General features: G+C 40.0%; 1 protein-coding gene across 1 annotated transcript; it reads left to right on the top strand.

Moving 5' to 3' along the window:
• Positions 1-688: 688 nt before the first annotated feature.
• On the top strand, positions 689-12,003 carry LOC138030778 (CAP-Gly domain-containing linker protein 1-like). The gene is made up of 18 exons (XM_068878653.1): positions 689-712; positions 951-986; positions 2,259-2,315; positions 2,665-2,685; positions 3,062-3,097; positions 3,238-3,302; positions 4,270-4,374; positions 5,248-5,324; positions 5,766-5,864; positions 6,982-7,054; positions 7,267-7,297; positions 7,418-7,522; positions 8,523-8,618; positions 8,848-8,931; positions 9,737-9,787; positions 10,077-10,127; positions 10,242-10,424; positions 11,776-12,003. Exons 1-18 carry the CDS (start codon positions 689-691, stop codon positions 12,001-12,003), a joined length of 1,422 nt encoding a protein of 473 aa, XP_068734754.1.
• The last annotated feature ends 529 nt before the right edge of the window (positions 12,004-12,532 follow it).

Genomic DNA, 12,532 nt, shown 5'->3' with positions numbered 1-12,532 from the left:
CCAACTACAGCATTTGAGCCATTGAAGAGTTATCGATGATTTATTCATTAATTTCTTTAGAACTTGTGATGATTAAAATTGAAACTTTACAGCCAATATTGAAGGCAACTTGGCCAATTGGTTTGATCGCTTACCTGAGTTAGTCCATTCTGGGCTGCACTTGTAACTAGCCAACTGGTTCAGTTTGCCTCTGGCCAGTTGGAATTCTCAAAAAAAGTTGCCCTTTTCTATTGTATCTCTGTTTGTTTCATTGGCCTTTAAAAGTGGGGAGTCGGGTCAATTGAATACTAATTATTATTAACCGTGAGCTGCGGTTGGGTTAGTATTGGTGATGTGAAACAAGATACAATGTCAGGTTGATTAGCATTGAAGAACGCCTTCAGATGCAATACCAATAAGTCCGATGATAAGCTGTTTCAACCAAAAAATGTACTGACATTTAATTGTAGCCCGCTCGCAGACTAATTTAATTGCGCATACATTTTTCTTGGAACGCAAACCGGAATTCATGTGCACGAAGAGAAAATGTTCGACTCTTTTAGAATCTTATTTGCCTTGTGACGTTTTAATGTGTGAGAATCGTTTTGGGGTGAATTTAGAGGTGTAGACCAAGAAGTGACCACAAATGTTCTGAAGTATCACTTTTCTGTCCTTTCGTATCTTCCAGCTGCTGAGTGATTATGAAGATATGTATATAGACAAAGATCAACAGGTGAACTTTTTGTCATTAAAGTTATTAATTATTCTAAAACCTTTAAGTGTTTTAGTCCAATAAGATTTTGCTGAGGTATCCTTCAGTATCAGCATCCAGAATCTCTAAAAACGAATCCGGAGTGTCTGACTTTGTCAGTGAGTGGCTGCCTTTTTTAAGTCTTCATTGAAATTTTGAAGAATTGTTCACATGATTTGAATCGACAAGGAAAATAAAACTTGTCTCTCGTTTTTTTCAGGGATATGCCATGATGCAGGAACAGCTTAGTGGGCAGGTATAAAACTACTAATAAATTTGTCTTCTTCCCTCTTGCAACGCATTTGCAAGGTAAATAGCTATTGGCCGTATTTATACCAGGCGACTAGTATAAATACGGGATATAAGGTGGACGAATTAGAGCGTAATGTGAAGTGCTAAGTTTCCACCCCATATGAACAATGTGAGCGTTAGCCCTACTGATGGAAATGGGCCCACACAAGGACAGAGAAAAACTCTGACCAGGGTGGGAATTGAACCGCGACCTTCGGGTTAGATCACCGCCGCTCTAGCTACAGGATGGAATTAAACGTCTCAAGTTAAGTGCATCTAAATGACGCACTTAAGGACGGTGCCTACTATTGTTATTGTGCATACGTTCTGCGCATCTCCAGATACTCGGATTTCCTATCGGTGATGCTTACTAATACAGGGATATTTTTGCGCGGTTTGAAACTACCCGGAGAAAGTAGATCTTAGTAAGTACTCTTGGTATTCAAAAGAAAATTGGGGGTAACCATGCATTTTTCAGAGATAAATAAGTTTCAATTTGCGAAAGAATGTCATACATTGCTTTGCATTTTAAAGCTTTTTACAAATATTATTCATGAATTATCTTTGAAAAATGTGTGGTTACCCCCAATTTTCTTTTCGGATTTCAATAACACTTGTTGAGATCTACATTTCCTGCATAATCACACACCGGGGCAAAAATATCTTTAATTAGTAGGCACCGTCCTTAACAGACGTCTAAGCCGTCTAGTATACAGACGAGACACACTAAACTGGGACGCACTTAGCAATGAAGGGCACGCAGTCTCCTTAGTGATGAAATCCTGGTATCTTTTGAAGAAAATCATGAATTTGATTTCTAGCCGTCGAAGCTAAGTGCGTCCCGTATTTATATTAGTCGCACTTACAGCCAGACGTTTAATGCGTCTAGACGTCCTCTAGTATAAATACGGCCAATGTCTTTGCAGAGAGTTTGCTCTCGGGACTGGTCTTGCGTTGGTCCCGCTATTCGCGATAAATTAATGAAGGCATGAAGCGTTTCGATGTTTGAATCGGGGATACTTGGGAAAAAGCGTAACAGGAATCGAGCTAATGACCTTCCGATTATCATTTTGGAGTTATTCTAAAAATCTATGGGATTCCGAGGTAAATTCCAGTTTTCAGCTTTATTATCAATTCAAGGAGTATTATAGAAAAAAATGAGTTAAAAATAAGATATAAACAAATGCGTTTTAACTTAGTTAACTTAAATCGCTATTTGTCATGTCTTTCCTCGCAGTTTGCTATGGAGAGCTTACTATCAGACTACAAGTCTCTGTGCCGTGAAAGAGAAGATGTAAGTATTACTCGTATGATGACATTAGGGCCGTTTTTACGTGACAAAATAAGCCGCGGCTTACATAAGACGCGAACACCCCGTATAAATGGTACAAAATCTACATTCACGGCTTTCTCAAGCCGCGGCTTATCCTGGCCTGGGCGTTTTTATCGCGTATTATGTACTCCGCGGCCAGAGTAAGCCGTGGCTTATTTTCTCTCGTAAAAACGGCGCTATTATTCCTTTGCTCTTTTTTTACTTTTGGTTACATATAGCAGGTAGGGTCTTGAATAGAAAATAGAAGTAACATTAAAAAAAATGAACAATTTTTGGCATTTATTTTTACTTTGTTTTTTTCTTCGTTTAGCTGCTGAATTCCCTGCAAGATGTAAGTGAATTTTCTTCCATATCTTAGTCCATCAGCATGGTTCAACGTTTTCGATATATTCTTAAGTCGCAGGCAGTGTGATAAGCACATTTTGGCCAATTGTTTACAAGGAAAACAAACCGAAGGAAATTAGAATTCAAAGTCACTGTCGGCAAAAGATTTTCAAAACGTTTTATTCACTTTGTCACACATGTCCGCGTAGGAAACTGGTTTTTCAGAAGCAATGTTGAATTCAATCATTAGACAAACAAAACAAACAAACAAACAAACAACAAGCAATGTTGAATTCAATCATTAGATCAGGCTTGAAGGAACGATTCCGACCACGCGTAATTCTGTGGTTTATCGGTTAACATGTGATCTCTTTCTTTGTTAGTCACTTGACATGGACGAGGAGGACATACTGGATGAGGTAGCCTGGTGACTTTTGTTATTTGATAAATACCGGAAAACTGGACAAGACAATTTTAACTCTTCTTTTACTGAGTCAGAAACTTTCACTTTATTCTCATATGTCTATTCTTAAGTTATTGTTTAGTTCTTTCTTAATAGCTTGAACACATGAACAGAGAAAATCTTCAGTCTGTTGATATGGAAGGTGCCCAACAAGCAATACAGTAAGGATACAATAGATTACATGCAACAGACCTAATCATTTTCGACGAAACACAATGAACCAATAAGAACTCAGAACGTGTACCTGAGTAGTATATAAATAGCAGTTCTATCATGTGGATCGATCCTAATGTCAAGATCCTAATGTCGTTATGCAACTCTTTGTCTATGTGCAATCAACTACAACGGTCCCGTTCAAATTAGGGAGCTTAAGCACGCGCTTTTTTTGAGACGCTGACGGCAACCGGAAGTGAATATTTCGCACGCCAGGATAGCGGTCTCATCCAGATTTTTATAGTAATCATCTCTAATGGAGAAAAGATACTTAGCGATATAAATGTGGTTATGTGAAGACAAGTTGAAAAGAAAAGTAGCTCACTTTCGTTGCCGTCTGCGTCTCAAAAACGCGCGTGCTTAAGCGCCGGTAATCAATTCATGTCTGTCTCCTCTTCAAAGCGAGTCTAAGTGCAAAGTTTTTGTGATGGTAATTGGTTCTACTTTACAAATGAATGAAAACTAATTTTATACGAAGCATTTCAGACTCGCTTCGAAGAGGAGGCAGACATGAACTCGGAATTGTGAGGGTTTCGTTCACGTTAGTTCTTACCACGTTTATCTATAACGAAGGCCCCACTGAGTCATTTTAGAAAGGGTTTTGAAGTAATTTCGAAACGAAGGGGCGGCTATAAGATGACCAAAAGGCAAGGAAAAAAAAGAACCTTAGACGTAAAAAACAGTGTTTGCCACCCAGCGTACGGGTAAAGAGTAACTTGAAAAAAAGGGGGAAAGGTTTATCTGGGATCATTGAAAAAGAGATATTTCATCTGCATAGGCTGGGTAGTGATCTATTAGTCTAAGAAAAAGAAATCAATTAAGTATAAGTTCAGTCAAGCACTTTCTACAAGGGATAGTATGTATGGAGAACATTGATTTCAGCAACATTTCCTTTGTGTTTTTTCGTCTTTACAGAGATACTCTCCGAAATATTAAGAGCACTACTGATAAACTGCAGGATATGAACAAGCAGATGGTTACATTAACGCAAAAGGGTGAAAGAAATGAGAAATTAGAAGAGTATGTTCAACTTATTTATTAACACGAGCTATTGTAGCAATAACGGGCAGATTTTGATTCGTAAATCAAAAGGGCTAAGAGTCTTTACAGTGGTTTTGAGTTGAATGGCGTAGCAAAAAAAAAAACTGTCAAAAATGTCGGGCATGTAAGCAAATATCAAGAGAAAATGAGGGGACAGAGAGGGAGGGTCAAGGCGTTGGCCGGGATATGTTATGTCCACGAAAGTTATTTTTAGACGAGCGAAAGTCATTGTTCTAGGGGAAGTCTGTCTTCCGAGACGTCCGCATGCAGTCTTGCTTCGCTCTCAGGTTCTTAGTGAAAAGAGAAAATGATGGCGCACGTGGAAGGCTTATGAATATATATTTTCTTTCAAACATCGGACCGAGGTTGGCCTGCATGCGGACGTCTCGGAAGACTTCCGCTCGTCTAAAAATAACTTTCGTGGACTTGACATATCCCAAGGGCTGGACCGGGAGCCTCCTTCTCTGTCCCCTCATTTTCTCTTGCAAATATTAAATGCACCAACCACAGCGAAAATTGGGAACCGGCGCCACTCGCCGAAAAAACTGGGGCGAACAATTTCATTCATCTTATTTTGCTTTCGCCACCAATAGGCTTCGAATGTGGCGCAAGATTTCATTTCTTTCACTGAATGTAGCAATTTAAAGCCAAAGCAATCAAAATAACTTTCAACTTTCAATTTCCGAAACTGAAGTATTGGATTTCGGAAGATATTGAATGGGGACTACCTCGTGAAGCCACATATTCATATTAGATGATATTCTCCAAAGACGTCATTTGAAGCGAGAAACGGTTCTAGTTTTTTACCTTGAGTAAAAAATCCGAAAACTTGTATTGCATTTTCCTTTCCAGAGAGAAGCGACAGTTGGAAAGAGAACTGAAAATGTACAAGAAGGCGGCCGTGCAACAAAGAAAGGAGATGTTCTCCAGTAAGGCTTGAATCACCGTTTAAAATCATTTATGCCCATATATAAAGAACTCAGTTATGCTCAGAGGGCTTCGTTTAATAATTTAATTGTCGTTTTCAGAGCTCATCTTCGGAGATCCCACATTGTAACATCCTCTCCACCTCCAGTTTACTTGAGCCTCGTTTTTAAAACGAGCGAAAGTGCGACATTTAGGGAGGGTCTCTCGGGATTTGTAATACACCATTTAAAAACGCGGCTAAAGTGAACTCGGAATGACCTCAGGCTATTAGGAACGAACGATTAAAAAACGAATACTGGCAAACGGAAACACTTCCGGAGCTTTAGAAATTATTTATCTTTTCTCGGATGCAATGTGTCAATCGTACAATACCTGTTCGAGCGGAAGACAAAGGTCAGAAGAGGATTGCTTCAGTGGTTTTAATGGACGTTTTGTGTTTGTAGGGCGATCAAGCATTCGCAAAGATCAAACCCAACAATGGAAACTAGTGGCTGGTGAAATGGTCGATATGCTAAATATGGTACGAAATGCGGGAAACCTCGGTAAGGCACGTGATTGTAACGTCTGTGACTCCGTACGCATTGCGTACTTGTGGGTAGTGGAGTAGGCTAACATTATGTAGCCTTCGTGCACACGTCTTCATTTCCTGTGTTGCACACGGAAAAGGGACATTTCTTTTTTTTTTTTCCGCGTGCAACAAAGTAAGTATGAGGCTTCTGCACACAGGCTAGTATTGTGTATTAATTATTTTTGCGAATTAATTTTATTTTTCTGTTTATTGTGTTATCCAATTTTGTGTCGTTTTTGCTTTCCGATTACGAACAGTTTGATACTTTCACTTAAGTAAGCCCTATCGGATAACCTGGGTACCTGGATGGAAAACCATTGGGAAGTCTTCGAGACGATTATATCTCATCTTTTTTTACTTGATTTCTTTTTTGTATTTGGTTGTTAAAGGCTTTTTTTTTCGAATCTTCTTTTATTCCTGTATTTGGGAGGAATAGCAATGGAATCCGCGAATCTTGCGCTCTATGCAATAATGCCACCAATGCTAAAGCCATTGTTGCGGTTGACCATTGCCCTTGCAAAGAAAACAAAGGTCACAACCAGGTGATCTGGTGACGTAACTCGGAGGACTGGGGAGAAAAATTTTAACGCCGTATCCCACAACCGCGCGCGGCCTTGTTTTTCGAATTCAACATGGCAGAAGCGAGGTGAGATCTCGTCGGGTCTACTTGAATGTTCATTCAGTAACAGGAAATGTGGTAGACACGGGATGATCTGTTGAGTTTTGGCGATGGAAATACTGCAGGGAGTTTGGAAACAACACCTAAGGCCGCGCGCGGTTGTGGGATACGGCGTTAAAATTTTTCTTTCCAGTCCTCCAAATTACGTCATCAGATCACCTGGAAGTGGGACGCAAGCAATAACTATACAATGGACATCAATTGTTGAAATTCAAGAAAATCCTACATTAGTTTCGTAATTTCATGCACGCGCTGCTGGCCTCACTCACTCAGACAGCCCCGACGACAATATAGGTATTTGCACTTACACTACCCACAAAACGAATCCTTCCTTTCAAAGCGATTTAGACTTGTTTTGATCATATGGACGCTAGTTTTCAACGGATGTTTCTCGTGTTTATTTGTTTTTCAGACAGGGAGACTTTGGAACAAGAGCTCAACCGTATATTAATGACTCTCAATACTCAAACCGAATGCATTGACAAGTAAGTGAATTGTTTCGCAGGTGCGCGTTATAAGCCTGCAACACGTACCCGTGTTATTTACGCTCAGTTAAATGCTTGAAAGGCGACAGTGTTCTCTGAAACAGGAATGATTGACAATCTTGCACCCTGACCACTACTTGCCAACCCTCCTTCCTCCCCTCCCCCCAAAAGAAAAACCCGACTGAAGAGCAATAGTCTTTTTTTGGTTTCAGCTTGAAAAGAGATTTGAGCAAACAAGAGAAGGCAAGTAAAGTGTAAATTTCATATGTTATTTCAGACTTTCGCAGCAGTAGTGTTTCAGTTTAACGTTTTGTAGGGCTTTCTCTTGTAATCGTAACACGTTCAAACTTGTTTTCATGTCAGGCTTACAAAAATCTTGAAAAAGATAAGAACCGTTTAAACGACGACAAAACGTTAGTGGAAGATCAGCTGAGGGCGAAACAGCAGGAGCTGAAACAATGCAAACAGGTTAGCAGAAACAAATTAGAACGGTTTTCAATTGAGTGTCGAACGTTATTAGCGAATTGCTTTGGTTTTGCATTACTTCACTCAGTGATTGGTTCAAAGTTCTGGAGCCATTTTCTCAACCAATCAGAAGTGAAACCAAAACCAATCGTGGCTCTTGCGTGCACATTTTCCCGCGCTTTGTGTCGGCTACGTGTAATTCCTTCAAGTTTAGATTGGTCTTCTAAATTGTCTCCGTCCTTTTTGATTGGCCAAAGTAATCACTTTGGTTTTAGTTTTACGATACTCAATTGAAACTCGCTCTGTCTGACCTTCTTTCCTCTGTAAATTAAATGCCTCGAAGATAATTACAAAAAAATGCCAAATATGCAGATAGCCTTGTTTTTAATTTAAATGTAAAACACTCGCAGTGAATTGCCTACACAAATCAGAAATCGAAGGAAATTCGGCATTGATCAAGCCCCGAGCGCGGGAAAAGGCGCGCAGACTAGTCAGGTTTTGTTTCCGTCTGATTGGTTGAGAAATCAACCAGAATTCGATTGAATTACACGCAACCGCGGGAAAATGACTGCATGCAGGCCGCTATTGATGTATGGCTTCTCGCTGGTTTAAGGAATGCCAATAGATTTTTAAGCCAATGAAATGATGAGAAGTATTTAAAACTGCGTTAATTTCGAAGATTAGTCTTAAAGGTGCTGCCGACTCTCAGTTGAGACAGAGAGAAGGAATCCTTTACTACCACGTCTTGCTTAATGTCGCGGAGGCCAAGACAAAGGTTGATTTTAGAATTGATCTCTATTTCTATGGAGATGATTTCTTTACTCCAGTTAACCGCCATTGGCGTAAGTGAAAACATTCTATTAAGAAATGTTTGCTCTCGTTTGATACGGCCAATCATGGGTAGAGTGACTTTTAATGCAGCGAAAATGAAAGAAACAAATTAGACTCCAAAAAAGATCGATGTGAGTCAGTGGAGAAATGAAGTCGATTGTTTCGATTGCAGTATCTTCGGAAAGTTATGGCTGAGAGGAAAGACGCTGGGGAAGAGAAAATCAAAACTGCCGAAGATGAAATACATTTGACGGAATCAGCGGAAGAGGTAATCAAGTTCAGAGCTGATGCGCTAATTCCCCTCATTGTTGTCCGTGTAATTCATGTGGAAACGATTTCATTGTCAACATGAAGGAACATGAAGTTCCTCTGTAATGCAAAACAACTTTTATTCCAGTAGGATTGGAAGGAATGTGAAACACAAATATCTTTCTCATCAAAGATTTAACCAAGAAAAAATTAAGGAACGTTTAAATCCACTTCGACTTGTTTTGTAGGTCATTCCCGAAGATGCCTTGACGACTGACATTCTGAAGGCTCAAGTTCGAGATGCGCGGAAATTGGTGCTTAAATTAGAGGAAGTAAGCAAATGGATATAATTTATTCTGGGAGAAAGGAATGAAGACCGTTGCCATTTTTTGGTAAACGCTTTATTTTTGACGAGGCACTTCCCGTCTCTGACTCTACAGACTTTGAAAGAGGGAATCATTATCGTATTCTCACTGCATAATTAATTACTCATTGCAAAACACGCCGTTATTCCATCACATTCCCCCGTTTCCGCCCGTGCTATAGCGTCAGTAATGCTTTGCGCCATTTCGAGTTTAAATTTGGTCTCTCCGCTTGGAGCGTGGTCTTTTCGTCCTGTACCCCACAAAGACAGTCGTCGTCTTTTGCGACCCACCCGCCTCCCCTGGTGGAGGTTGACCAAGCCCCTACATGCTCTTATCCTCGTTGCATGCCTACTGCCTCATCAGTCGCGGACTCTTCCCATAACTTAATCTTATGCGATGAGGTAATTAGTATGCAGTGAGGATATGGTACTATCCTTTTAGCGATAATACCTTAATTGCAAGACAAAAAACCCAGTCCTTTAATTAGAGGAGAGTATATATAATGTGATACATTTTTGCTGAGAGGTGCATTTATAGAAGTAACGGCTGAATAATTACAATTAAGGAAACCAGTCCTTCTTAGCGCCGATTGTATGTATCGATTGGCTCATTTAAATGCATCCTGTAATTGATGTGCTAAGGCAAAGTAACAAGTTTGGTTTTGGAACTGCCGAGCTCATTTGAAAACCGCGCTTTGAAATTTATGTAATCATGCTTTCAATTGTATGCATTTGATTTTATGGTATGCATTTTCCTTTCATAAATTCTACAGGAGAACAAAGAACTACAAAGGAAACTAGCTGCACTTTCAAGTAGTTCAGAGGTGTGAAATAATGAGGCTTGTATTTTCTTCAGTCACAGTTTGTCAAGATATTCGATTATTACAAGGGTTGCGGAGAGAGGTCTGACAGAATAAGCGCTGTGAATGTAACTGATCAATCAAATATTCATTAAATCGGTATTAATATCCCCCCAAACCCAATCTATTCGGGATGATGTGTTCCTTTTTTCGCTGAACTCGACTGGAAAAAATTCGATACAAGAAAAATTGACCAGTGCGGCTTTCCTAACCGTCTCCTCGTTCACAATTTTTTCCTTTTTGAAAACTGCAGGGAAATGAGGAAGTACAAAGAATCTTGGTTGTTCACCAAGAGAGTACAGAGGTGGGTTTGCAACACATCAAATTATCCTGCGTGGAACAAGCGTGGAACAAAACTTTTTCATGTAAACTTGCATCAATATCTTTGGTAAATGAAAAACGTTTTTTTTTCCACAAGCCTGGCACTCTTGAACCAAATACAGAGCCGGTTCCAGTGAGTGCCCTCGATGAGTGCCCTCGATGTCATTCCTATAAAGAACAGATTGCAAACCAGTTACAGGGATTTAAAAGCAAAGAAGAGCTCATTGAGAGATTAAAAAGGGATTTGAAGAAACTGAGGACACTGCTGTTATCAATTAAGGTAACTCGTTTAGTTTAGATTAAACCAGCGCGATCCCAATGTCACTAGCACTATCCCACTATGAAAATAGGCCGTCACTATGCGAACATAACTTGCCTGGCGTTAAACGCGTGCAAGTGAAAACGCAATCAAAGATCTTACGTTGTTAACACTTCCATTTCCAATTCCATATTGTCATGGTTTCTCTCCTACACTCTCTCTATAAAAATAATAATAATAATAATAATAATAATAATAATAATAATAATAATAATAATAATAAAATGAAATTAGCCTGTATCCTTCGAGGATCCTTCCTTGTCATCCCCTAAGTTGACTACGGTCGTGGTTCATTAACTTGACCCTTAGATTTCAAGTGGAGTATAGGCTCCCCTACCTTGTCACCTTGAAAGAAAATTTCCGGTAGGCCCACACCCTAACCACGTAAATTACCTCTTCGATAGCTGTGTTGCCAGCATGGTTGTCCTGGTGGTGTAGTGGTTATCACACCCGACTAGTAACGGGGGGACGTGGGCTCAAATCCCGCGCAGGGCAAATGTTCTTTCAAAACATTTATTCAGTTATATGAGAAACCCATAAGGGTTGAAACGTGTAACGGGCCCTTGTGTGCTGGGAAACAAGCTTCCATATTTGGAACAACAAGAGCGAGGGGTTTCCAAATATGGTACTTAGCACTGAAACATTCAACCAATCAGTTCGCACTGAATATTCGGAAGTTGTGAACGCGCGTTACACGTTTCAACCCTTATGGGTTTCTGGTTATATATATCCCATAATAGACCTCTTTTAAGCCCCAAAATTTTGCATAATCATTGTTTTCGATTTCTTAATTGGGATATGAAGATGTCCCAAGACAAATCGAAAACTATGCTTGTGCATTTTGTTTTTTTTTTTGTTTTTTTTTTTTTTGGGGGGGGGGGGGGGTGTAAAAGAACTGTACTATTAGAGAATAGAGAAAAACTGTGCACAAGATCTTGATTACTTCGGCCGAGGGCGGTACGCGAGACCGAGTACCGCTTTCAAAAGTCAACGAACTGGGCGAAATGTAGAAAAATAAAAATTGAAAGTTCGCTCATTAAATTCGAAGCTTCGCTCGTCACTTAGCGTCCTTGGTTACCGTGACAGTGGTCAAGAGTAAATAAATAAATTACTTTTTTATGTCAGTTACGGAAATTTGATGATATATCTATACAAAAAGACCCTGGTGATAGATTTCTTTATTCTCGTCACTAATGTTTTGAGTCCGTGAGGAGAAAATAAATATCAGTCACTCATGGGAATCAAAGGGGGTAATTCAGAATTTCTGCCGTACTCATGTTTTTTTTTTTCTTTCGTTGTTTCTGTTTCGTAGGACACTTCTAATGTTCAATCAGAGTTGGCAATGATAGAAGAAGTCAAAGAGGAAAGGTTCGAGGGCCCAGGATCCCCAGAAATTAAAGGTAACGCACTTATGTTTTGTCAACCTCGTTACCAGGGTCTCTCTTCTCTACCTCCCTTATCGTTAGGGTCAACCAAGGAACCCACGACCCGGAGCCTACAGCTCCTTTGTGTTCGAATCAAGGCGTTTTTCACAGACTGATTTACTTTTAAATTGAATTTCCCGCGAATGAGACTCCCACAGGAGCCCGATGAACAATTACAAGAAACTAACCTTACGTCATAGGAGAACCGAACCGGAACTGCTTTTTTTTTTTTTTCGGAAAAGGCACTCTTAAAATAAATCGGTCTGTAAAAAATTCCGTGACATAGGCCCAGTATGGGAGTTGTAGGCTCCGGATCATGGGTTTCCTGGTCAACCTAACCCTTATGGATCCTGTCCTCAACGACACTGAATTGAGGCAGAGGAGAGAGACCCTCGAAACGAGGTTGATGTTTTGCCTCTTGGAGCTAATTGATGTCTAAGCCTTTAAAATCCGCTCCAGTAATCGAGAGGAGGGGTTTTTAGTTTTGTAACGTCAAAAGTTAATGTTAGCTTTAACAGTTTCAGGGGACGTTTCCACTGAACTTCAGTTGTCGTCTGAAAACGAGTCCAGCGAGGACGAAGCTAAAGAAATTCAAAAACCAAAGAAGACAGGAAAAGTAACAACGTCAGCAGAGGGTGAGTCCAA

This window comes from Montipora capricornis, chromosome 13 (genome assembly GCF_036669925.1).
Source record: "Montipora capricornis isolate CH-2021 chromosome 13, ASM3666992v2, whole genome shotgun sequence".
Taxonomy (NCBI): Eukaryota; Metazoa; Cnidaria; class Anthozoa; order Scleractinia; family Acroporidae; genus Montipora; species Montipora capricornis.
Note: the sequence above shows the minus strand (reverse complement) of the source record. Positions and strands in the feature narration are given on the sequence as shown.